The following is a 27464-nucleotide window of genomic DNA, read 5'->3' on the forward strand; positions in this document are numbered from 1 at the left end:
ATGAGTATAAATTGTATTCTATAATAGACAGGCAACCAGTGTAGTGACTGGGCCAGAGTGGAGGCATTAGTGCAGTGACTGGCACAGGAAGGGGGAGGGTGGGCATCAGTTTAGGACCTACAGATGAGCATGGCTGCTGACTCAAGATGGATTGGAGAGGACTGATCAGCGGGAGTTACAGTAGTCAGGGTGGGAATGGCTCAGAGCTACAATAGGAGTTTTTAATGTTTCTACAGTTAGAAAAGTGCAGATTCTGGAGACGATTGAGGTGCGGGTGACGGGAGCGAGCAAGAGACTGATTACAGGGAGTGAAGGAAATATCAGTCACATATGACCCCAAGACAGCAGGGGTGCTGCGGGGGAGTTATGGTGGTACCACACCCTGAGATGTGGCAGACTGTGAGCTCCTGGGGCCAGTATGCAGGGCTGTTTGATACATTTGTGCCTTATAGTAACCTATAAATGAACAGCACCAGCCTACTGCAGTGAGTTATAGATACAGAACATTCTAATGACCCCAAATAACGCGGAGCACATGATGCAGCGGACCCCTCCTGCCGGCCCTTCCTCGGACTAGCAGCCACCACCTAAAATACAGCAAAACCATATGGAATGCTTATTATAGTATCAATATTTCACTTGACATTAAGTGGGCATAACTTGGTGGTACTAAGGGCTCCTTTCTGGGTACCACACTGCTTCCTCTTCCTCCTCTCCTCTTCATAGACTTCTATGAAGGGAGGAGCCACACCTTTTTCATACTACAGATGTTGATGGCAGCATTGATGCAGCCCGATATCCAGCGTAAGAACAGAGAGAAGCATTGGCTGCCCTGTGACTATGAGGGACAGGGAATATTCGACCATCAGCTAATGGCTATGACGGAGGGAGCTCTGACAGAGGTGCAGTGAAGAGGAGCATGGCACATGTGTGGCACTAGAATGGGCATTAGCACGTTGTACAACACGAGCCATGGAAGCCAAAATGACAATTGGCATGTGGCTTCTGCAGTGTTAGCCTTACCTGGCTGCCACCCTGGAAGTCCTATGTCTCACCTGAGCCAGGTCCAGCGTGCAGCAAACACAAGGAGGATAGTGAGTGTAGAAATCTAAGTAGGTGGGGCACTAACCTGTGTGCTGCATTTATTTGTGAGGGCGCTGTTCACAACTCTGTACACCAATGGTACAGTATGGCCAGGGTGAGGGAGGCACTAGATACAGGGCATTGGACCTTGCATATGGGAGAACAAGCTCTATAGTAGCCCCCGAACCAGTATACATTTAGCCCGGGCAGCCATGAAGGTCACTTGGCCGGACAGATGACCGTTGGCGTTGGCGGTCCCTATCTGGTGGTGGCAGCTTAGGTGGACCAGCGCAGCAGCCAGCAGAGGTGTGACGCCGCCTCACGGTGAGGATGACTCTGGCTCACCTTTGCAGTATTTGATATTGGGGTGGTGCACACCACAGATTTTTGCAGAAGATTTAAGAAGTATGTTTGTTTTGTTTGGGAGTGCAGGATTAGCCCCTGCATTTAGTGAGTGGGAAACCCCGGGGTTTAGTGAGTGCACCTCTTATGGCTTTCTGAGTAGAACTCATAGGAATTTCCTCGCAGGGCGGTGGAGTACAATCCAAAGATCCGTGCCGACAGCAGCTGCATAAGTCACCGACCTCACGGCATTATATTTCCTAAGTCCTGCCCTCATTCCTGCAGCTACACCTGGGAGCGGTGTATAAAACCCATCCGAGGAGGGGCTGCGCACCTGAGGCGAGGTAGAGTGTACCCGTGTACTCAGGTAATAGGTCGACCCAGGATCCTCCAGTGCTACATGTGCTCCACGCAGACAGTATCTACAGGTAACTCCTAGGCATGCCATGTATACGGTGTTATCAGTGTCCAATATAGACATGCAGTGTATACAGTGTCCAGTGTAGCCGTGCAGTGTATACAGTGTCCAGTATAGACATGCAGTGTATACAGTGTTATCAGTACAGGGATGCAGTAGATACTGTATACACTGCACTGCTACAACTGTATCATCAGTGCCCAGTCTAGGTGTGCAGTATATACAGTGTTGGCAGGGTCTCATGTAGGGGTGCAGTATATACAGTGTTGGCAGCGTCTCATGTAGGGGTGCAGTATATACAGTGTTGGCAGCGTCTCATGTAGGGGTGCAGTATATACAGTGTTGGCAGCGTCTCATGTAGGGGTGCAGTATATACAGTGTTGGCAGGGTCTCATGTAGGGGTGCAGTATATACAGTGTTGTCAGTGTTAGGCCGGTCTCACACAGATGGGTCGGACCACGGATGGCGCCCCCGTGTACCTGTTGTTTCTTTACCGCGGATGCTCGCCGTCGGTCATCCGCAGTAGATATTTGTAATATATATTTCCTGTGGCCTATCCACAATATCGATTGCGGACGGGCCACGGGTCGGACGGATTCCATTGACTTCAATGGAAACCATCCGTGCGGAGTCCACACGAAAATAGAATACGCTCCGATTTTATTTCCGCTGGTGGAAATTGCTATCCGCTCATCTTAGCAGATATGCAAATGCTCTATTTTTTAAAATGTGTCACATGTAGGGGTGCAGTATATACAGTGTTGGCAGCATCTCATGTAGGGGTGCAGTATATACAGTGTTGGCAGCGTCTCATATAGGGGTGCAGTATATACAGTGTTGGCAGCGTCTCATGTAGGGGTGCAGTATATACAGTGTTGGCAGGGTCTCATGTAGGGGTGCAGTATATACAGTGTTGGCAGGGTCTCATGTAGGGGTGCAGTATATACAGTGTTGGCAGCGTCTCATGTAGAGGTGCAGTATATACAGTGTTGGCAGCGTCTCATACAGGGGTGCAGTATATACAGTGTTGGCAGGGTCTCATGTAGGGGTGCAGTATATACAGTGTTGGCAGCGTCTCATGTAGGGGTGCAGTATATACAGTGTTGGCAGCGTCTCATACAGGGGTGCAGTATATACAGTGTTGGCAGGGTCTCATGTAGGGGTGCAGTATATACAGTGTTGGCAGGGTCTCATGTAGGGGTGCAGTATATACAGTGTTGGCAGCGTCTCATGTAGGGGTGCAGTATATACAGTGTTGGCAGCGTCTCATACAGGGGTGCAGTATATACAGTGTTGGCAGGGTCTCATGTAGGGGTGCAGTATATACAGTGTTGGCAGCGTCTCATGTAGGGGTGCAGTATATACAGTCTTGGCAGCGTCTCATGTAGGGGTGCAGTGTATACAGTGTGGGCAGCATCTCATGTAGGGGTGCAGTATATACAGTCTTGGCAGCGTCTCATGTCGGGGTGCAGTATATACAGTGTTGGCAGCATCTCATGTAGGGGTGCAGTATATACAGTGTTGGCAGCGTCTCATGTAGGGGTGCAGTATATACAGTGTTGGCAGCGTCTCATGTAGGGGTGCAGTATATACAGTGTTGGCAGCGCCTCATGTAGGGGTGCAGTATATACAGTGTTGGCAGCGTCTCATGTAGGAGTGCAGTATATACAGTGTTGTCAGCGTCTCATGTAGGGGTGCAGTATATACAGTGTTGGCAGCGTCTTATATAGGGGTGCGGTATATACAGTGTTGGCAGGGTCTCATGTAGGAGTGCAGTATATACAGTGTTGGCAGCATCTCATGTAGGGGTGCAGTATATACAGTGTTGTCAGCGTCTCATGTAGGGGTGCAGTATATACAGTGTTGGCAGCGTCTCATGTAGGGGTGCAGTATATACAGTGTTGGCAGCGTCTTATATAGGGGTGCGGTATATACAGTGTTGTCAGCGACTCATGTAGGGGTGCAGTATATACAGTGTTGGCTGCGTCTCATGTAGGGGTGCAGTATATACAGTGTTGGCAGCGTCTTATATAGGGGTGCGGTATATACAGTGTTGGCAGCGTCTCATGTAGGGGTGCGGTATATACAGTGTTGGCAGCGTCTCATGTAGGGGTGCAGTATATACAATGCTGGCAGCGTCTCATGTAGGGGTGCCGTATAGAAAGTGATGGCAGCGTCTCATGTAGGGGTGCAGTATATACAGTGTGGGCAGCATCTCATGTAGGGGTGCAGTATATACAGTGTTGGCAGCGTCTCATGTAGGGGTGCAGTATATACAGTGTTGGCAGCGTCTCATGTAGGGGTGCGGTATATACAGTGTTGGCAGCGTCTCATATAGGGGTGCGGTATATACAGTGTTAACAGCGACTCATGTAGGGGTGCAGTATATACAGTGTTGGCAGCGTCTCATGTAGGGGTGCGGTATATACAGTGTTGGCAGCGTCTCATATAGGGGTGCGGTATATACAGTGTTAACAGCGACTCATGTAGGGGTGCAGTATATACAGTGTTGGCAGCGTCTCATGTAGGGGTGCAGTATATACAGTGTGGGCAGCATCTCATGTAGGGGTGCAGTATATACAGTCTTGGCAGCGTCTCATGTAGGGGTGCAGTATATACAGTGTTGGCAGCGTCTCATCTAGAGGTGTAGTATATACAGTGTTAGCAGCGTCTCATGTAGGGGTGCAGTATATACAGTGTTGGCAGCATCTCATGTAGGGGTGCAGTATATACAGTATTGGCAGCATCTCATGTAGGGGTGCAGTATATACAGTATTGGCAGCATCTCATGTAGGGGTGCAGTATATACAGTGTTGGCAGCATCTCATGTAGGGCTGCAGTATATACAGTGTTGTCAGCGTCTCATGTAGGGGTGCAGTATATACAGTGTTGGCAGCATCTCATGTAGGGGTGCAGTATATACAGTGTTGGCAGCATCTCATGTAGGGGTGCAGTATATACAGTGTTGGTAGCGTCTCATGTAGGGGTGCAGTATATACAGTGTTGGCAGCGTCTCATATAGGGGTGCGGTATATACAGTGTTAACAGCGACTCATGTAGGGGTGCAGTATATACAGTGTGGGCAGCGTCTCATGTAGGGGTGCAGTATATACAGTCTTGGCAGCGTCTCATGTAGGGGTGCAGTATATACAGTGTTAGCAGCGTCTCATGTAGGGGTGCAGTATATACAGTGTTGGCAGCGTCTCATGTAGGGGTGCAGTATATACAGTGTTGGCAGCATCTCATGTAGGGGTGCAGTATATACAGTGTTGGTAGCGTCTCATGTAGGGGTGCAGTATATACAGTGTTGGCAGCATCTCATGTAGGGGTGCAGTATATACAGTGTTGGCAGCATCTCATGTAGGGGTGCAGTATATACAGTGTTGGCAGCGTCTCATGTAGGGGTGCAGTATATACAGTGTTGGCAGCGTCTCATGTAGGGGTGCAGTATATACAATGCTGGCAGCGTCTCATGTAGGGGTGCAGTATATACAGTGTTGGCAGCGTCTCATGTAGGGGTGCAGTATATACAGTGTTGGCAGCGTCTCATGTAGGGGTGCAGTATATACAGTGTTGGCAGCGTCTCATGTACAGGTTCAGTATATACAGTGTTGGCAGCGTCTCATGTAGGGGTGCAGTATATACAGTGTTGGCAGCGTCTCATGTAGGGGTGCAGTATATACAGTGTTGGCAGTGTCTCATGTAGGGGTGCAGTATATACAGTGTTGGCAGCGTCTCATGTAGGGGTGCAGTATATACAGTGTTGGCAGCGTCTCATGTAGGGGTGCAGTATATACAGTGTTGGCAGCATCTCATGTAGGGGTGCAGTATATACAGTGTTGGTAGCGTCTCATGTACAGGTTCAGTATATACAGTGTTGGCAGCGTCTCATGTAGGGGTGCAGTATATACAGTGTTGGCAGCGTCTCATGTAGGGGTGCAGTATATACAGTGTTGGCAGTGTCTCATGTAGGGGTGCAGTATGTACAGTGTTGGCAGCGTCTCATGTAGGGGTGCAGTATATACAGTGTTGGCAGCGTCTCATGTAGGGGTGCAGTATATACAGTGTTGGCAGCGTCTCATGTAGGGGTGCAGTATATACAGTGTTGGCAGGGTCTCATGTAGGGGTGCAGTATATACAGTGTTGGCAGCGTCTCATGTAGGGGTGCAGTATATACAATGCTGGCAGCGTCTCATGTAGGGGTGCAGTATATACAGTCTTGGCAGCGTCTCATGTAGGGGTGCAGTATATACAGTGTTGTCAGCGTCTCATGTAGGGGTGCAGTATATACAGTGTTGGCAGCGTCTCATGTAGGGGTGCAGTATATACAATGCTGGCAGCGTCTCATGTAGGGGTGCAGTATATACAGTGTTGGCAGCATCTCATGTAGGGGTGCAGTATATACAGTGTTGGCAGCGTCTCATGTAGGGATGCAGTATATACAGTGTTGGCAGCGTCTCATGTAGGGGTGCAGTATATACAGTGTTGGCAGCGTCTCATGTACGGGTGCAGTATATACAGTGTTGGCAGCGTCTCATGTAGGGGTGCAGTATATACAGTGTTGGCAGCATCTCATGTAGGGGTGCAGTATATACAGTGTTGGCAGCATCTCATGTAGGGGTGCAGTATATACAGTGTGGGCAGCATCTCATGTAGGGGTGCAGTATATACAGTGTTGGCAGCGTCTCATGTAGAGGTGCAGTATATACAGTGTTGGCAGCGTCTCATGTAGGGGTGCAGTATATACAGTGTTGGCAGCGTCTCATGTAGGGGTGCAGTATATACAGTGTTGGCAGCGTCTCATATCGGGGTGCAGTATATACAGTGTTGGCAGCGTCTCATGTAGGGGTGCAGTATATACAGTGTTGGCAGCGTCTCATGTAGGGGTGCAGTATATACAGTGTCGGCAGCGTCTCATGTTGGGGTGCAGTATATACAGTGTCGGCAGCGTCTCATGTAGGGGTGCAGTATATACAGTGTTGGCACCGTCTCATGTAGGGGTGCAGTATATACAGTGTTGGCAGCGTCTCATGTAGGGGTGCAGTATATACAGTGTTGGCAGCGTCTCATGTAGGGGTGCAGTATATACAGTGTCGGCAGCGTCTCATGTCGGGGTGCAGTATATACAGTGTCGGCAGCGTCTCATGTAGGGGTGCAGTATATACAGTGTTGGCAGCGTCTCATGTAGGGGTGCAGTATATACAGTGTTGGCAGCGTCTCATGTAGGGGTGCAGTATATACAGTGTTGGCAGCGTCTCATGTAGGGGTGCAGTGTATACAGTGTTGGCAGCGTCTCATGTAGGGGTGCAGTGTATACAGTGTTGGCAGCATCTCATGTAGGGGTGCAGTATATACAGTGTTGGCAGCATCTCATGTAGGGGTGCAGTATATACAGTGTGGGCAGCATCTCATGTAGGGGTGCAGTATATACAGTGTTGGCAGCGTCTCATGTAGAGGTGCAGTATATACAGTGTTGGCAGCGTCTCATGTAGGGGTGCAGTATATACAGTGTTGGCAGCGTCTCATGTAGGGGTGCAGTATATACAGTGTTGGCAGCGTCTCATATCGGGGTGCAGTATATACAGTGTTGGCAGCGTCTCATGTAGGGGTGCAGTATATACAGTGTTGGCAGCGTCTCATGTCGGGGTGCAGTATATACAGTGTTGGCAGCGTCTCATGTAGGGGTGCAGTATATACAGTGTCGGCAGCGTCTCATGTTGGGGTGCAGTATATACAGTGTCGGCAGCGTCTCATGTAGGGGTGCAGTATATACAGTGTTGGCACCGTCTCATGTAGGGGTGCAGTATATACAGTGTTGGCAGCGTCTCATGTAGGGGTGCAGTATATACAGTGTTGGCAGCGTCTCATGTAGGGGTGCAGTATATACAGTGTCGGCAGCGTCTCATGTCGGGGTGCAGTATATACAGTGTCGGCAGCGTCTCATGTAGGGGTGCAGTATATACAGTGTTGGCAGCGTCTCATGTAGGGGTGCAGTATATACAGTGTTGGCAGCGTCTCATGTAGGGGTGCAGTATATACAGTGTTGGCAGCGTCTCATGTAGGGGTGCAGTGTATACAGTGTTGGCAGCGTCTCATGTAGGGGTGCAGTGTATACAGTGTTGGCAGCGTCTCATGTAGGGGTGCAGTATATACAGTGTTGGCAGCGTCCCATGTAGGGGTGCAGTATATACAGTGTTGGCAGCGTCTCATGTAGGGGTGCAGTATTTACAGTGTTGGCAGCGTCTCATGTAGGGGTGCAGTATATACAGTGTTGGCAGCATCTCATGTAGGGGTGCAGTATATACAGTGTTGGCAGCGTCTCATGTAGGGGTGCAGTATATACAGTGTTGGCAGCGTCTCATGTAGGGGTGCAGTATATACAGTGTTGGCAGCGTCTCATGTAGGGGTGCAGTATATACAATGCTGGCACCGTCTCATGTAGGGGTGCAGTATATACAGTGTTGGCAGCGTCTCATGTAGGGGTGCAGTATATACAGTGTTGGCAGCGTCTCATGTAGGGGTGCAGTATATACAGTGTTGGCAGGGTCTCATGTAGGGGTGCAGTATATACAGTGTTGGCAGCGTCTCATGTAGGGGTGCAGTATATACAGTGTTGGCAGCGTCTCATGTAGGGGTGCAGTATATATTTCTTTACATTTGATCATTACTCGCAGCACGATTCCGGTTCTTGACTGACAACCCTCTTTCCCCGCCGTGTATTTTCATATAGATCTACCAACTAAATCTCTTGGATCTTGGACGGACGGCGGCTGCGGAGCTGACAGTTTCCTCTTCATTATAAACCAACTAGTAAAGCGTCGCGGTATATCAGTCTATAAATGGCGCGTCCTGATGTGACTGACAGACGTGATGGCCTCCATGGGCGTACGTCACTGCAGGCACCGCTAACCTGGATGTAATCATGGCTAATCCCCACAACTAATCTGACTGACAGCTCAGTATAGCTGCACCTAAAGCCCGGCGTCAGAGCCTCCAGGTATGGGCACCGCAGCGTAGTGCCGGGACCGCTGGAGTAGTATGGAAGGGGATTAGGAAAGTTACCCAGTGTAGTCGGGTGAACTCTAGAACCGCTAAGGTTCAGTTAGTGAGATGTCGTCGGACGCTGCTGATTATCAAGGGAAACGTTACAGATGCAGAAACACCATGATGAGTAGTCGTGAATGCCGCGGCTTATAGAGACATGCTGAATGATGTTTATGGCTGAGGGTTACTGTGTATTCTGCAAGTGATTTGTGTAACAGTCTCTGCTGTGGCCTCCGTGGACGTTGTATGAGTTGTCTTGTTGGCAGACCCTAAGGGAAGGGCAGATCTCGGGCCGCGGGTTGATGCCCGTTTTGGTTGTTGGTTGTTGTGTTGCTGTGGTGACAGGGCCATCCATAGTTAAAGTTCTTGCTGCCCTTAGGCACTTATAGTGCTTATGCCTCTTATTACTAAACTCAGGTAAAGCTGCCGCCCGCACACTTCAGATACTGTTGGCCAAACACTTGTTAATTTAACAGTCATCACTCCCAACTCTTCATACACTTGGCTAAGAGCGCGTTGGGCTTTTGTTGTTGAGAAGGAAGTATGCTATTGCTAGAACCCTCTGGCCGAGGCTTATCTACCATGTTAACATGCGTATGGCAACAGAAGCAAGATTTCCGTATAAATATTGGAAGTAAACAAGCTTACTCAATAGATACAGTACTAGAACCAAGCTTACTAAATAAATACAGTACCAGAACCAAACTTTCTACATAGATATGGTACCAGAACCAAGCTTACTACATATATTACCAAAGCCAAGCTGGAGTCCACTGCACAACTGGACAGAAGTTACTGAAGTCCCAGGCATGCCCCATCTTTATCATAATCTTCCTGCAGCCATCGGCCTGAATTTCCCCTTGCCCTAGCTACCATCCTAGTGACAGTTAGCAGAGCCTTGTGCCACAACCCGCTTCCCCTGGTCTGGCGGGAGGAAGGAGTCTGGGTTGCTGAGGTTAAAAAATTTTTTTAAAAATTCTGGCTGCTCCTGTAGCTGTCACCCAACAGCTAAACCCTCTAGGAACTGGCTCTCTAGTGCCTAGTGGCCCATACAGCCCTGCTTGGTGGTCAAGTGCACAAGCAAGCATGCGGTTGGTACAAGGTTGGGTGTGGTTGAGTCCTGAGCCACAAGAGAAAGCCCTGGAAGCCCGCGGTTAAAGTGGTTGGGTGTATCCTGAGAGCTGTGAGAGAAGCCTTGGAGCCTTAAAGGGGTTTTCCAGGAAGAATACTATTGGTGACTGATCCTTAGGATAGGTCATCAATAGTTGATTGGCTGGGGTTCCGTTGCTGAGGACCGCAGCTGATCAGCTGACCGGGCGCCTGCTGTCACGCCACAAATAACCAGAAATCAAAGCTGCGCCTGCAGTTACTAGCGCCGGCCACTACTAGTATTTGCGACGCTGACAGCATGCGCCCGCTCAGCTGATTGGTTCGGGTCCCCAGCAGGACCTAAGGATAGGTCATCAATAGTTGATTGGCTGGGGTTCCGTTGCTGGGGACCACAACTGATTAGTTGACTGGGGGCCTGCTGTCAGCGCCACAAATAACCAGAAATCAAAGCTGTGCCTGCAGTTACAAGCGCTACTAGTATTTGCGACGCTGACAGCATGCTCAGCTGATTGGTTCTGGTCCCCAGCAATGGAAGCCCAGCCAATCAACTATTGATGACTTATCGTAAGTATAGGTCACCAATAGTATTCTCCCTGGAAAACCCCTTTAATAAAGCTGCAGTAGCTCCAGTTGTTGGCCTGCTGAATTGCTGAGTCAGACAGAGTGCCTTACACCAAAGAGACTGTGAGTGCACACCACTGAAGACGGGTTTAGTGTCCACGGAGTTATACCAAGTGTACTCAATAGCAGAGAGACTGTCAATATATAGAGACTGAGACTTGATTCCACAAACTGAGGCAGTGTTGCCAAGTAGTAGAGCATGCAAACCGCTAAAGTTTTAAAACTGTGTTAAACGTTCCAAGCTGTGTGCCAACGTGAAATGACTGCAGCGCTTCTACAGGTTAAAGAGACTGTAACGCTAATTCAGCTGCCGAGTAAAGACTGTTATTGTGTTATAATGTTTGGTCCGCCCCCCCAATGATCACCTGCCAGGAGTCCATTCCAGAGCAAGCATGTGTCGGCCGTTCCTGTCAGCTGACACCCAACTGCAACAGCCGGCCGTTACCGGTGTAGGTGCCGCTGTCAAAATTGACAAGTGGTCTAAGCAGCCAGTCGAAGCTGGGGCCCCCTCCTCACACAACACAACTGCAGGGTACTGATGTGTTCAGATGGCAGCCCAGAGCCTTCTGAAGGCAGTCTATTAAGTCGTGCCTGAGGCATAGCTTAATAAACGAACATTGAAATGCACAATATACTGCTGTACGGAGGTATCACAGCACATTGTAGAAGTAATCAAGTGATTGCTAGTTCAAGTCCCCTAAGGGAACTGAAATAATGTTAAAATATGTTTAATAACATAAAAAAAAAAAAAAAAGTTAAAAAAGACCTTTTCCCATGTCTCACATAAAAAACATACGAAATAAACATAATTGGCATCAGCACATCCCTAATAGTTTGACCGATTCAAACAGCTAACTATTTATCCTACAAGTGACCATCGTTACGGCAGTCAGAAGATCGTGAGTAGAGATGAGCGAGAATAAAGGCAAACTACCCAAGTGATTAGTGCCTTATTCGAGTACCTGCCCAATCGTCTCTAAAGATTCGGGGGGCGGGGAGCGGCGGGGGAGAGCGGGGAGGAACGGAGGGGAGATCTCTCTCTCCCTTTCTCCCCCCCCCGCTCCCCGCCGCAACTCACCTGTCACCCGCGCTGGAGGCCGAATCTTTAGAGACGAGCGGGCAGGTACTCGGCTAAGGCACTACTCGCTCATCTCTAATCGTGACAAAAGCTATATATTTTTTTTTAATAAAAGTTTAGATTTTTTAAAAAGCAAAAACACTGTTAAAAACTGTATAAGCGTGGCATCGCCAACGTCTGCTGTCTCGTAGGATAAAGTTAACGTCATTTTTGCTGCACTGTGAGCGCTGTAAAAACAAAAAACAATGGCGCAATAGTTTTTTTTTGTATTTCACTGCACTTAAACTTTTTTTTAAAACTGTTTCAATACCTCGTATGGTACATTAAATAATGCTATTCACATACAGCTCGTCCCACTAAAAGGAAGCCGCATAGGGCCGTTAGAGCTCATGTGCGAATTAAAAAACGAAAAGTAAAGCTTGAGAAATTGCTGGTCGTTAAAGGGTTAATCCAGTTGGCTGAGTGAAGGTCACGCTGGAATTTGTCTACACCGGCTAGTGAAATCTGCATGACGATGAGTAACGCTGCAGCAATACGGAGATTGTGGAGGGATTACGCTAGATTTGCAGTGGAGGAGTCTGATAGTGGAGGAGAGCGCCCCCTATGGAAGTTGTAATGGTGATCGTACTATACCGGCTAAAATACAATTACTCGGTGACGGTGTGGGTTTAGCTTTTGGGGGACACGTTCTACAGACCCCCTAAATCGACTCTGCTTGCACTTTACAGAGTAATTTACAGGAATTAAGACATGAAGAAGTCGCATCCAGAGGCGCCGTCGGGCGCAGCGGCTCGCAGGACGCGGGTCATCACCAAGTTTTCCGAGGTTGGTAATCATGTTTTATGTGAGCGGACATGGGGGCGCCGTGATCTAATATATAGTCGTGTATTACTACTTGTACACAGGGTGATGGCAGGAGGTTGCTAGGAGGGAGTCTCTGTAGAGCAGGCGTACGTGTCCTCCTCTCCTTCCCAGGGGCACAAGCCTCCCTTCCCAAGGCCTTTGTATCCTGGAGACGCTCACAGGAATCTCCCCCGAAATATATAGAACCAGAGAAGGAAGCAAATATACAATCAGAAATGTTACTGCGTTCAATCGCAACATAGTATCTGCGCTCCGGCCTATGCTTGCTGCATGCAGTATACAGGCTGAATGGTCCCCTTATTAGAGCCATCAGCCCTCCAACAAAGGCAAATGATATAATGACAAAGTGACAACAGAATGTTAGAAATCGTTTTACATTTTTTTAGAATGAAAGACTATCATTTTGCACTGACATAAGTATTCACACCCTCCGGTAGGACACTTGATATTTCGCTCTATGGCCTCCGTTTCTCTTGATCATCTCTGAGATGTTTCTACACCTTGATTGGAGTTACCTGTGGGTAATTTAGCTTATTGGACATAAAAGACCCTCCTGTCTATATAAGGTCTCACCGCTCACAATGCATATCAGAGCCAAAACCAAGCCGTGAGGAGGAAGGAACGGCCTGTAGAGCTCGGAGACAGGATTGTGTGGAGGTGCAGATTTGGGGAAGCTGCATAAACATTTCTGTTGCCCTGAAAGTTCCCAAAAGCCCAGCGGCCTCCATAATACTTACATGGAACAACAACATCCAGGACTCTTCCTAGAGCCGCCGACCCCCAAACTAAGTCATTGGGGGAGAAGGACCTTGGTAAGAGAGGAGACAAAGAACCCAACGGTCACTCTGGTTGAGCTCCAAAGATCCTGTGCAGATGGGAGAAACTTTCAGAAGGTCGACCATCACTGCAGCCTCCACCAATCTGGGCTTTATGGTGGAGCGGCCAGAAAGAAGCCTCCTCAGTAAGAGACATGGAAGCCGCGCAGTTACCAAAAAGCATCTAAAGGACCTCAGACTGCAAGAAACAAGATTCTCTGGTCTGATGACACCAATATGAAACTTTCTGGCCTCATTTCTAAGCATTCTGTCTGGAGGAAACTAGGCGCTGCTCATCACCTGCCCAATCCCTACAGTAAAGCCTGGTGGTGGAGCATGATGCTGGGGGAGGGGAGGCCGGTCAGGGTGGATGGAAAGCTGAATGAAGCAAAGTACAGAGATAATGAAAACCTGATCCAGAACACAAGGACCTCAGAGTGGGCAGAAGACAATGACAACAATATAATGACCCTAAGAGCCCAGCCAAGACAACACAGGAGGGGCTTAGGGACAACTCTGTGAATGTCCTTGAGTGACCAGCCAAAGGCCTAAACCCAATGGGACATCTCTGGAGAGACCTGACAATGGCTGTCCACAGCCGGCCCCCATCCAACCTGACAGAGGGCAGAAAACACCCAAATCCAGTTGTACAAACCTTGTGGCATCACAGCAAAGAAGACTGGAGGCTGGAATCACTGCCAGAGGGGCTTCAACTAAGTGCCGAGTACGGGGTGTGAATACTTACACCACTGCAGAATGGGAGGTTTTCATTTTTAAAAACTTTACAAAGATGTCTAATATTGTGTTGTCACTTACTGAGTGCAGAATGATGGGGGACACAAGGCCACAACATAGCAACATGTAAAAAAAGGAAAGGGTCTGAAGACTTTCCGTACCCCCTGTAGATGGGAAGGGCATTTAATATAGAACCACCACATCAGAACACAATGTGCATTTCAAGCACTCTTTTAGTGAGCTTGATGATTAAACCTACATCGGGTTCGTTTCTTCACTACCATCCTGTATTATACTCCAGAGCTGCACTCACTGTTCTGCTGGTGGAGTCACTGTGTACATACATTACTTATCCTGTACTGCTCCTGAGTTACATCCTGTATTATACTCCAGAGCTGCACTCACTATTCTGCTGGTGGAGTCACTGTATACATACATTACTTATCCTGTACTGATCCTGAGTTACATCCTGTATTATACTCCAGAGCTGCACTCACTATTCTGCTGGTGGAGTCACTGTGTACATACATTACTTATCCTGTACTGATCCTGAGTTACATCTGTATTATACTCCAGAGCTGCACTCACTATTCTGCTGTTGGAGTCACTGTGTACATACATTACTTATCATGTACTGATCCTGAGTTACATCCCGTATTACACTCCAGAGCTGCACTCACTATTCTGCTGGTGGAGTCACTGTGTACATACATTACTTATCCTGTACTGATCCTGAGTTACATCCTGTATTATACTCCAGAGCTGCACTCACTATTCTGCTGGTGGAGTCACTGTGTACATACAGTACTTATCCTGTACTGATCCTGAGTTACATCTGTATTATACTCCAGAGCTGCACTCACTATTCTGCTGTTGGAGTCACTGTGTACATACATTACTTATCATGTACTGATCCTGAGTTACATCCCGTATTACACTCCAGAGCTGCACTCACTATTCTGCTGGTGGAGTCACTGTGTACATACATTACTTATCCTGTACTGATCCTGAGTTACATCCTGTATTATACTCCAGAGCTGCACTCACTATTCTGCTGGTGGAGTCACTGTGTACATACATTACTTATCCTGTACTGATCCTGAGTTACATCTGTATTATACTCCAGAGCTGCACTCACTATTCTGCTGTTGGAGTCACTGTGTACATACATTACTTATCATGTACTGATCCTGAGTTACATCCCGTATTACACTCCAGAGCTGCACTCACTATTCTGCTGGTGGAGTCACTGTGTACATACATTACTTATCCTGTACTGATCCTGAGTTACATCCTGTATTATTGTATTATACTCCAGAGCTGCACTCATTATTCTGCTGGTGAAGTCCCTGTATATGTATGTATGTGTGTGTATATATATATATATATATATATATATATATATATATATATATATATATATATTACTGATCCCATGTTGCCCTCCTGACCTTTCCTCTTTCTTCCTCTCTCCTAGTATGTCGGCTCATTTGCAGTAAAGGAAATGGACTCCAGGAGGAGAGTTTGGATCATAGAGGAGCAGATGCGGGTCCTTAAGGTCAGTAAGAAACATGATAAATAAACCCTGTGGCCATCATGGCTGATATTACTGCTCCTCACAGAGATGTCCAAAGACCTTCCATGGAGAGTCTACTATGAACTCTCTGTAGTCCTGGCAATCCATCTATGTACCAGGAGGTCCAGGATGAACAGAGCTATAGGCTCCTCCCAGATAGGACAGGGGAGGAGGCAGTGACTAGAGATGCTATACAATGAACGGCCCCTTTATTAGACCCCCATCTAGTAGCCTGTTGACCTCCTTTGGTCTTCAGAAGCGCAGCAAATCATCGTGGTGTAGATTCTACTCGGTGATGAAATCGTTCTGCAGGAATATCGCCCCCTGTGGACCGAAAGCCTCTTGTAGTTTCCGCAGATTAGATGGCAGTGCTGACATGTTCTGACCAGCCGACAGGAAGGGGTCATCGATCCATGCTGCTTGCGCCAAATTCTGACCTCCCATCAGCAACAGATATCTGGATCCATCTGACCAGGAGATGTTTACAGCTGCTCAGCGATACACTTATTGCGCTCTTTTGCCCGCTGGAGTCTCTCCCTTCTGTGACAATGGCGCTGAAACGTGAATTGTGCAGCGCCTGTTGGTCGGTAGGATTCCTGACATCCTCCTCTGACCCTTTTTGGTGACGAGTTGTTTCCATCCACAGGATCCCGCTTTGCTGGATGTTTTTCCTTGATCGCGCCATTCTCGATTTACTCTCCATACTGCTGTTCATAGCAGGACTTGAAAGGCAACATTAGAAATCCATATACTGTAATTCTGAAGTACTGCAGTATATAATACAAGCGATCAGAGGATCCCCAATGGGAACCAGATGAAGGTGTCAAAAAATTATAATACAAATAAATACATTTAAAAATAAAAAAACCAACAACCTTTTGCCGGTTTCCCTATAAAAAATGTAAATGATTTTTAAAAATCCACATATTTAGAATCGCCGTGTACGCAGACGTCCAATCTATTAAGCGCTGCGGAATAAGTTGGCGCTATACAAATAAAGATTATTATTATTATTATTATTATTATTAACCCTTTCCAATCCACTGTCTGACGTATAAAGACATTCTGATTAAAGGCTGTACAGCTCCGATGTCAGAAGACATCCGGCAGGGTATTCTTACGGTAGATTACTGGAGGTAGATTACTCTGTTTTGGGGGGTCTCTCCAGCATGTCCCATACCGCAGTACTGGCTCAAGCCAGCAGATGGCGCCATTATATAATGGCAGAAAGAGAAAGCCCCATAGGAAACCCTGAATCCAAAATTGGATTGCAAAGGGTTAAATATCGCAGTATTTATCCCACAAGGTGAAGGCTGTAGAAAAAATGGATGGAATGCCAGTGGTTTTTTTTTTTTTGTTATCCTAGCTTCCAATTTGAATAAAAAGCAATCGAAAAGACGGATGCTTCACAGAATTGTACTAATAACAGTACAGCTCCCCCCGCAGGCGGGCCTCACACAGCCCAATCAATGGCAGCTCTCAGACGATGATGATGGGAAGCAATTTTTGCTAAAGTAGAAATTTTGTTTACTTTTTAAAAATAGAAAACATTCAAAAACGAAATAAACTTGGTATCACCGTAATTATACTGACCCACAGAACAAATGTCACATGTCACTTTAACTACACGGTGACCGCTCTAACAACTAACCCCCCCCCCCCCCCCCATCAAAATGGTGCAATTGCATTCTTTTTTTCTAACTTCTCTCCATGTCAATGGAAAGATTAAAAAGTTATTGTTCTAGGAAGTTGAGAATGGAAAAAGCAAAAATTGAAAAAATTAAAAATCTCCTCTGCTGAAGAGGTTGAATCAGTAAGGCCCAATGTCCGCAGGCGGATTTTAATTATATCCACACGTCTTGCTGCCCATAGGGATTCATTAGCATCCGCATGGCAAGTAAAAGCATGCGGATGTGATTTGCCGGCAAGAAATCGCAGCATGCTCCGTTTTCCTGCGGGTCCCGTAGTGACAGCTGCCATTGAAATCACTGGAAGCCGCCCCCGCCGCGGTACACCCCAGATGTCACTGTTAAGGTGCCGCGGATCTGCAGGAAAGCAGGGGATTCAAAAACAAAAAAGTGAGCACTATGCATGTGCCGGACGCATCCGCCGCGCTGAAGGAAGAAGAGGAGAGCCGCACTGGACCCGGAGAGGTAAGGAAAATTCTTTTCCTCTTCATGGCCGCAGGCACGTATGGATACCACTGCCGGATTCAGCCGTGGTATCTGTGCGTACAAGTGGACATGAGGCCGAAGAAGTTCTGCTGAAGACACCAAAACAATAAGCGCTGAATGTTTTTGTAACCAAGTTGTATGGAGTATGCAAGAAGAATAAGGGAAAGGTAACATAAAGGTTACAAGTCTTCTTTACATGGCCACTAATGGACGTCTGTTCCTCCAGGACTGCCCCAGGCGAAGAGCGGTGATCTTGAAGTTCTGTCTTCAAGGAGTGAAGATGTACGATGCAGACGGAGAGGTAAAGTTGTCATGTCTGTACTTGTCTCAGCAGTCGAGATCGCGTGATGACGTCACATTGATGTCCGTTTTATTTCTTGTCTCCCCACTCGCAGACGCTGCTGATGGCGCACGCTCTCCGGAGGATCCAGTACACCACGTGCCGGCTGGAGGACAACCAGTTTGCATTCGTGTCACGTAACCCACAGGGCCAACCAGATCAGCTCTTCTGCCACCTGTTTGTAAGCAGCCAGCCCAGCGAGGTAACGCAGAACGCCTCTTATCCAGGTGATGGATGGTCAATGGTGTTTGGCGCGATGTGCGGTACATTGTAAACCAACGTCTTCACTCCGCACAGGCTCAGGGGCTGAACCTGCTGCTGTGCCGCTCCTTCCAGCTCCAGTACCTGCTGATGCACCCCGAGGTCGGAGACCAGAAGGCGTCGGTGTGCAGTTCTGTCAAGAGAAAGGCGTTCAGCGGTGTTGTTGTGAGGGAGCCGCTGGACCCTGACGAGGTGTCCCAGAATGTGAAGGCCTTGGTGTCCTTTAGAAGGCTTCTAGTGACTGGAGAGGTGATGAATGGCAGCAACCAAGTAAGACCGTAGAAGCCTGTAAAACATCGTCGGAACTCACTGTGACTATACACAACGGTCTCCGCACGGACTGTGCCAGGGCCGGGCTGCACATTGGCCCAAGTCGGCCCTGCAGGAAAGCGGAGCTGCTCCCCAGGTTCTGAGACGGGTTATAGTACTGCCATCTATATCACAGAGTCCATTCCCATCACAAACCATCCATCTAGGGGTGCCACAAGTGTGAAGGGGTCTTCCCCCTCATTTTACAGACATTGAAAGCGCCAATATACAAGATACGCAACACATGTTTGAAGAATTGAGACTTGTCTGCAGTGACAGATTAATAGTGCCCCCAGTAGTGGCCCAAATAGTAATAGTGTCCCCAGTAGTGGCCCAAATAGTAATAGTGTCCCCAGTAGTGGCCCTAATAGTAATAGTGCCCCCAGTCGTGGCCCTAATAGTAATAGTGCCCCCAGTCGTGGCCCTAATAGTAATAGTGCCCCCAGTAGTGGCCCTAATAGTAATAGTGCCCCCAGTAGTGGCACCAATAAAAATAGTTGTAACCCCCTTAATGGCCCCAGTACTAATAGTGACTCTTGTGGCTCCAGTAGCAATAGTGTCCCCTATACTGCTCCCAATAGTGACCCCGAAAGTAATAGTATCTCCCATAGTGGCCCTAGTTTTAATAGTGACCCCCATGCTGGTCTCAGTAGTAATAGTGAATGCCGCAGTGGACTTCTAGCAACCCGACAAGTATTGCGCTCGTAGCTCTGGTTCGTCGGCCAGCAGCTGCTGTTATCATTCTGTGACCCCTGAACTCTACCCCAACCCACTTTCCAAGACAGAGTCTGCATGCAGGAAGGCAGATGCCGGGAGGGGGGGTCAAGGGTCACAGGCTGAATACAGTGCTGCAGCAGCCTGACTGGAGCTCCCGACCAAGTGAGTAAAATACTTGTAGGGTTGCTGCCCGGTCGGCTTACAACTAGCGCAGCTCCTCCGGGGTCCTACAGACTGCCACCTGAGGCAGCAGGCTCAGTTTGCCTCATGGTAGGGGCGCCCCTGTATATAACAAAATCCGGCCCCATGCTTCACCATCCGTCTATACAACGGAATGACTCCTCACCCTCTGCTATACCAGCGCACCCCCAGTGGCGGGGAGGCCGTTGTGACAGAAGTGACCGTATGCCATCCAGTCCTTTCTCTGCTTGCAGCAGTCTCTGGTTTAGCATCATATGTGACGCTTTTCTGCTTCGTTACTTCCTCTGGGTACAGGAATGGAATTTTTAGATAAAGTGGGGTAATTCCTATATTTTATGTTATTTCAGACGGTTTTATATATTTTCTCTCTATGATAAATAGAGAATTTTCTTCCTTCAGGATGAAGCTCCGATCAACGTGACGAGAAGTTCATCCCTGGAGTCTCCTTATTGCTCCCCCACTCTGGTCCGAAAGAAGGCAATTCGCAGCAAAGTCCTTCGCTCTGGGGCGTACCGCTGTCCGAAGAACGAAGTCCATGTCCAGAAGAGAGGAGCAAAAGGTAGGCGCTGCCTCTACCAGGAGTGTGATGTCAGGTCCTTAAATAATAGATAGAACCTCTAAACACAACCCTACAGTTACCAATCTCAGGGAAGTCACCCAAAGGACAACATTATTGGTCGCACCGGTTTCTAAATGTCCTGCAGGAAGCACCATAAAATGTAACTGCACCCAAAATACAGAACACTGTGGCCTGTGAAATCCTCCTGACTCGTCCCCAGCTGTACTGAGTACCTTACCAACTCAGCTAAGAGGAGCCATAGAGGCCATCAGTGATGGTGACATTGATCCCACACACCCTCAGCGCAGCTGGACCATGACGGTGATGTAAGGCAATGCTTCTCAACTCCAGTCCTCAGGGACCCCCAACAGGCCAGGTTTTCAGGATTTCCTCAGTGTTGCACAGTTGATGTAATTATTGTCAGTCCTCAGACATTGCCGCAGGTGTTCTTACTACAGGATATCCTGAAAACATGACCTGTTGAGGGTCCCTGAGGACTGGGGTTCAGGAGACACAAATTAGATATTAGAAAAAACTCTCTGATAGTGAGGGTGATCAATAAGTGGAACAGGTCACCACGGGAGGTGCTGAGTTCTCCTTTAATGGAAGTGTTCAGAGGTGGACAGCCTACTGTCTGGGATGATTTAGTGATCCTGCACTGAGCAGGGGGTTGGACTCGATGACCCTGGAGGTCTCTTCCAATTACCATTCTATGATTCTATGAGTTGAGAACCACTGATGTAAGGGTCCCCTCCAGGGGTGTAACTGTACTGGGTGCAGTCGCCTGGGAAGCTTAGGAGGCCCATAAGGCCTCTGTTCCCTATATGAGGAGAGCAGTACTAGAAATGAAGCATTATAGTTGGGTGTACTGTTACAAATTTTGCATTTGGGCCCAGCAGCTTTAGGTTACTCCTCTGACCACCCCCCATTGGCCACTCATCACTAGGGTTGCTACCTTTGCCAAAAATACCAACCAATGTATAAGGGGGTGTGGATGGCTTATCACAACGTAAAAGTTTTATCTCACAATGGCCCCTGTAGTAAAAGTACCCCCTCTTAGTGACTCCAAGAGTAAAAGGGCACCCCCTTAATGGCCCTGATAGTAATAGTGCCCCTGTTAGTGTCCCAAATAATAATAGTGTGGCCCCAATAGTAATAGTGTGCCCCCTTAGTGGCCCCAATCGTAATAGTACCCCATGATAGTACTGTGCACCCCCTTAGTGCCCCAAAAGTAATAGTGCCCCAATAGTGGCCCCCCAAAACTGTGCATTCATGATAGTGTCCCCAGTAGTAGTGCACCCCTTTAGTGCCCTTGAGCAACAATCACGGCTGCAAGTAGTTTTCCTTACTGAAGCAGCTCCTCTCCAGCCAGCAGAGATCCCGCTTCCTTCCCCAGCGTCTGCGTTCATGAGCGTGCAGCACGCAGCGCAGATGCCGGGGGGGGGGGGGGGGAAGCAGGGTCTCTGCAAAATGAACCAAGGCAGACGGAGCAAAGCTGCTTCAGTGAAAAAAAACCTACTTGCGTCCACGGTTGGCGCTCGGCCGTTCTCACAGGCACCAGTTATTTCTACTGGTCATTAATATGGCCTTGTGACTTAATTACCGGGCCGGCTGGTGATTCATCGGCTTGGCGACACCCTACTCATCACTGATGCCATCACATTTACTAGGCTTTATCTCTCTTTGACTTCCTAGACAGACCAGGTTGTGACGTCAGAGAGCTCTCAGGGAAGATGGAGGCTTTGCGGGACGCGGTGTGGTTCTGCGCTGGAGTCAACAGGTGCGGCCGGCGATTACCGAGCGGTGATAGTAGGGCTGTCATCATCCGAATGGTGCAAAACTAAAGCTGATTTCTTTATGCATGAACTGACCTACAACAGCCAGAATGACGAGAAAGAAGAACTCTTCCAGTACTTAAGGCACCTTACAGATGTTCCATGTTGGCGCCGTTGGTGACCTGGCAGATGACATGTTGGTAGTCCAGTTCTGCCCAGGCGTCCTCCAACATATAATGCGTTATTAAATCTACCGCAGCGGAGATGGGCTGTTATAGGTCATCTAGGTCCTGTAGCATAGAGGCCAGAGGCGTCCTTGATGAAACCCCAAAAAAGAAGCCACGGGGTGCTAAATCTGGTGACCATGGAGGCCGCAGCACCATTGGCACAGAACAGCCAGTCTAATGATCCGGTAGGGTGTTATTGTGATGGAAATGTGGAGGAGTCCATCCTGCTGGAAGCCTATGTCGGGAACATCTTCCTCCAGCTGAGGCCTAATAAGCCTTCCTGTTATCATGTCCAGCCAGTGATGGCGCACTCACCCAAAATAGAAGGAGCCGTAGACTTTGGGGCTTATTTACTATTCAAAATACGTCATTTTTCTGGTGCAAATTACACCACATTTAATGGCCTTTGCTTTACGCCACATTTAGCCTGGGTTCACACAGGGCGAATTTGGCCGTGGCAAATCCGCCCGCGGCCGCTAATCTCGGGATTAGCCAGCCATGTGGACGAGATTTCTGAGAAATCTCGTCCACACGGGACGGCCAATCCGCTGCGGTAAATCCGGATGAAACCGCGGCTGCGGCCGCCGCGGTTTCAGAAGATGCAGCATGTCTATTTACTTATTTTTGTTGTTTATTTTCGTCGTGGCCGCACTCTTCTCTATGAAACGCCGGCCGCAACGGAAAAGCAAGTGGCCGGGCCGCTTCAAAGCCGCCGCGGCTTAAACCGCGGCGGTTCTCCCGGCGGAAACCTCGCGATTTTTGCTGCGGCCAAACCGCGAGATTTCCGACGGGAATCCGCCCTGTGTGAACCCTGCCTAACTATGTGTGCTTAGACTCTTTTGGGCAGTTTTTTCGACTTGTCTGAAAAAGCAGCGTGGCCTAAAGTACGCCAAAAACGGTACCAAATTACTGTGAATTGCGTCAAAATTTTGGCGTAAACTAAGGCCACTAATAGGTGCTCTAAACTTAGACTGAACAATCTTACAATTCGACAGATTTATCATTCAGCAGATCCTGTGATAAATCTGGTGCAATTTAACTTTGCACTGTCTCACTTTTAGACAGTATTAGTAAATAGCCCCATTCCCTGTTGTTGAGTCTCTTGTGCACTGAGGTGCTCCCGATCCCGACGTTACGACCATTAACTTTCCCACTGAGCCGGACGGCCGCCTTGTCGCTGAACACTAGCCCATCAGTGAACGTATCCTCTTCTAACCTGTCCTGTATTTCAGTGCAAAAGTTACAACATTTCGGTTATTCGTCTGGTTTTAGAGCTGCAATCCGTATGGCTTATAGCGCAGGCGGTTGGCAAGATACGCCATACCGGGGGGTGTGCCGCCTGCATTTCCACACTAGCCCACCTTGCTGATTTCCTGGAGCAGATCTTTTCCATCATCTCTCCAAAAGTCTTTGATCGGACCTTTCCCACACCGTGATCCAGCCTGCTTCACCCAACATGCAGAGCATTTCCTATGCGGTGAACACTTGCCGAATTTGGTCCTGAAGCGTCGCTGCCCTGTAACAGTAAAACGGTCAATGTCGGCACCATTGATGTGGATTTACACTGAAACTGATCTACAGAAAACGTGTCACGTGATTTTATGCTCCAGGGTCAGAGAGTTTCCATCGAGGGAAGCGACACATTAGTTTGAGCACCGGTGTTGGAGCTCCTGACTGTGCAGCCTGTTGGTCAGGATTATTCCTGACATCCTCCTCTGACCCCTTTCAGCGATGAGTTGTTCTTTTATCCACAAGATCCCCTTCCGCTTGATGTATTTTCTTGACCATGCCATTCTCAGTATACTCCTTGTGGTCAGTAATCCTATACAGGGAAGCGAAAATTTTGAGAGGGCCGAGGGCTCTAAACAAGGTATCATTGAGTGTATTTATGTACCAGGTAAAATCTGCTATTACAGACCACCAAAACAAGATTTAGGAAAAAAGAACCAGATTTACTTTTCCTGCAAACTGTTCCTGATCCAACATGGAGGACAGGACGCCATTCTTCTTCCTCCTGTACCGTAGATACAGGATTACAACTATTCTTATGTATTTTTCTAGGGACCAATTCATCCACCTCCTGAAGAATGATCGCATGGGGGCTTTCCTGCTGCAGACAGACCTGGAGTGTGCAGGTCAGTTGACGCTACATATGAGCACACATTGTGGGGTCATTCCATACAAGATCTACACCACGCCGCAGGCCAACTACTACTTTGAGGTACGTAGTACAACAGACTTCTGCCTTCCGTAGACCAGATTATTATTGTCATTCATCGAGTTGGTTTTTCTCTCTCCTCAGCATCTCCCACAGGAGTTCCCCTGCCTCCCCGATTTGGTGGCCCATCACTCCGGCACTGACAGCAGTCTCTTCTTCCAGTTGGCTCATGGTCGGGTGAATCCATGCTATGAAGCACAAGATGTGAAGAGCAGCCAGCTGGGCCCCCTTCCACAGCGCAAAACCACACCAGAGCTCGAAATAAACGAGTCTACCAAGACGGAGGGGCCACCGACACATCAAGACGTAGCCGCTGAGCCGACAGAGACCATATATCACATCTAACGTCTCATCTGGTCCTCTCTACAAGGAGCTCCATAGACGGATAGCATTGTTTTAGTGAAGAAAAAAAGTCCGGAAAAGACCAACACAGACGAGGAGCGCTATAGAAAGATGGAGGTTTGCAGCATGGCATGATGGGAATTAGTGGTGGCCATCAGTAGATTAAACACGGCTGAGACATAGGACAAGGGGACCTGTGGAGATGTCACAGAGGTGATCAACGGATCATCAAATGTCACTTATTTACGTAAGAGGATGTCCAGATGGAAAGAAGCAGATTGTTCATATACTAAAAATATGCCGGAGGCCGTGAACCACGATTCACCGCTCTCGGGGCAACTCCGGGCAATTAGATGGAGGTTCCGCTCACATTTTATTCGCCTTTTTCTTCACTCTCTGTCTTGGGCTTCCATCTCAGAATGCCAAAAACAGCATTGTAATAGAGCTTCGTCCAGAACCATAGACTTTACTTGTGAAGTGCAGAATACTTTGGTCTCCGCTTCACAAGGATTCCGTCTGACAGTTTCTTTAGGAGGCGTCTCTCTAATGCATCTGGTTCCGTCATCAGCATCTGAGATTACACCCCCAACTACAGACGAGGGGCACTATTGACTACTGAAATATGAACCACGCCTCAAACTGCTTCAGAAATCGCATGCAATTTTGTGACTTTTTCCAAAGTTCATTGAAAACTGCTGTGAGAACCAGATGCGGCTTTCCAGATGACTTTTTAGCTCCATCGTCTGGATACTCCCCCATGGTGGCTGCGGCTGAAGAGGGGACGAAGGCTGGCTAGACAAGTAAATACCCATAAGCCTAAAGCCCGCTCCCCAGACTCTCCCATAAGCATGTATGGAGGATGGAAGTACCTAACATCAGTAACAAAATACTTGGTGGTCAGCAGTACTATAGTGTGGAACAGGCGAGGAGGTACGACTAGTTTGGGACAGTACTCTGTAACATGGTGTGTTAGGCCAGAAAAGCCCCATGTTCATCCAGTTCAGCCTATTACCCCCAATGTTGATCCAGAGGAAGGCAAAAAACCCCAATGAGGTAGAAGCCAATCTTCCTCATTTAAGGAAAAAAAATGCCTTCGCGGCTCGAATCTGGCAATCATATTATTCCCCGTATTACCGACCCTTCTGAATAATCAGTGACATAAAATGTAATATTATTACACTCCAGGCCCCTCTTGTGCTCTTCTAGTGATTCTCCATCACCACGTCCTCAGGCAGAGAGTTCCACAGTCTCACTGCTCTTACAGTAAAGAACCCCCTTCTATGTCAGTGTAGAAAACTTCTTTCCTCTAGATGTAGAGAGCGCCCCCTTGTTACAGTCCTGAGTATAAATAGATGATGGAAGAGATCTCTGTATTGACCCTGATATATCTATACATAGTTATTAGAGCGCCCCCTTGTTACAGTCCTGAGTATAAATAGATGATGGGAGAGATCTCTGTATTGACCCCTGATATATTTATACCTGTTGATTAGAGCGCCCCCTTGTTACAGTCCTGGGTATAAACAGATGAAGGGAGAGATCTCTGTACTGACCCCTGATATATCTATACATAGTTATTAGAGCGCGCCTTTGTTGCAGTTCTGAGTATAAATAGATGATGGGAGAGATCTCTGTACTGACCCCTGATATATTATACATAGTTATTAGAGCGCCCTCTTGTTACAGTCCTGGGTAAAATAGATCATGGGAGAGATCTCTGTACTGACCCCTGATATATCTATCTATACATAGTTATTAGAGCGCCCCCGTGTTACAGTCCTGGGTATAATAGATGATGAAAGAGATCTCTGTACTGACCCCTGATATATCTATACATAGTTATTAGAGCGCCCCCTTGTTACAGTCCTGGGTATAAATATATGATGGGAGATCTCTGTACTGACCCCTGATATATCTATACATAGTTATTAGAGCGCCCCCTCGTTACAGTCCTGAGTATAAATAGATGATGGGAGAGATCTCTGTACTGTCTCCTGATATATTTATACCTGTTGATTAGAGCGTCCCCTTGTTACAGTCCTGGGTATAAACAGATGATGGGAGAGATCTCTGTACTGACCCCTGATATATCTATACATAGTTATTACAGCGCCCCCTTATTATCGTCCTGGGTATAAACAGATGAAGGGAGAGATCACTGTAAGGCTGCCTGTCCACAGGCGTAGCGATATCCCGCGCCGGAGATCCGCCATGGGAGCCGCCACTGGGGAGCCGGGGACAGCTGATGGTTCTCCTCACTGAGCCTATCTGACAGATAAGCTGACCGTGGAGAATCGTGGCAAATCGCAGTATGCTGCGATATGCCGCCCGTGAGCGGAGAATCGCTATGATTCTCCGCTCGTGGACAGGGGGGCTGCGCTTTCCATAGCAACGCCGCGGGGAACGCAATGAAAATTCGCCCATGGACAGGCAGCCTTACTCTATTTTATTATAAAAGTATAAACATTAACAGGGAAGGAAAAACCATGACAAAAACACAATACATCTCTGCACCGCAGTAATAACGATTTCCGATTCAGTAACTTGCTGAAATCTCGCTGGCCTCTTGCTAGTTGGCACTTCTGCTGGCACCTCTGCTGGCATCTTTCCCGCCACTCATTTTGCTGGCATCCTGGCGGTCTCTTAGCTGATATC

General features: G+C 48.1%; 1 protein-coding gene across 4 annotated transcripts; it reads left to right on the forward strand.

Annotated features, from left to right (window-relative positions):
- The first annotated feature begins 1751 nt into the window (after positions 1–1751).
- Positions 1752–26409, forward strand: SH2D5 (SH2 domain containing 5). 4 transcript variants are annotated; one of them, XM_066606283.1, is made up of 10 exons: positions 1752–1853; positions 12425–12521; positions 15588–15668; positions 18087–18161; positions 18256–18402; positions 18498–18731; positions 20088–20247; positions 21943–22027; positions 24311–24470; positions 24552–26409. In XM_066606283.1, exons 2-10 carry the CDS (start codon positions 12447–12449, stop codon positions 24810–24812), a joined length of 1278 nt encoding a protein of 425 aa, XP_066462380.1. In that variant the 5' UTR covers positions 1752–1853; positions 12425–12446; the 3' UTR covers positions 24813–26409. The 4 variants fall into 4 exon arrangements, with proteins under 4 accessions (XP_066462380.1, XP_066462383.1, XP_066462384.1 ...); XM_066606286.1 differs by having other exon boundaries at positions 18498–18710; positions 20070–20247; XM_066606287.1 differs by having other exon boundaries at positions 18498–18710.
- The last annotated feature ends 1055 nt before the right edge of the window (positions 26410–27464 follow it).

The sequence above is a fragment of the Eleutherodactylus coqui genome, chromosome 6 (genome assembly GCF_035609145.1).
Source record: "Eleutherodactylus coqui strain aEleCoq1 chromosome 6, aEleCoq1.hap1, whole genome shotgun sequence".
NCBI classification, from domain to species: Eukaryota; Metazoa; Chordata; class Amphibia; order Anura; family Eleutherodactylidae; genus Eleutherodactylus; species Eleutherodactylus coqui.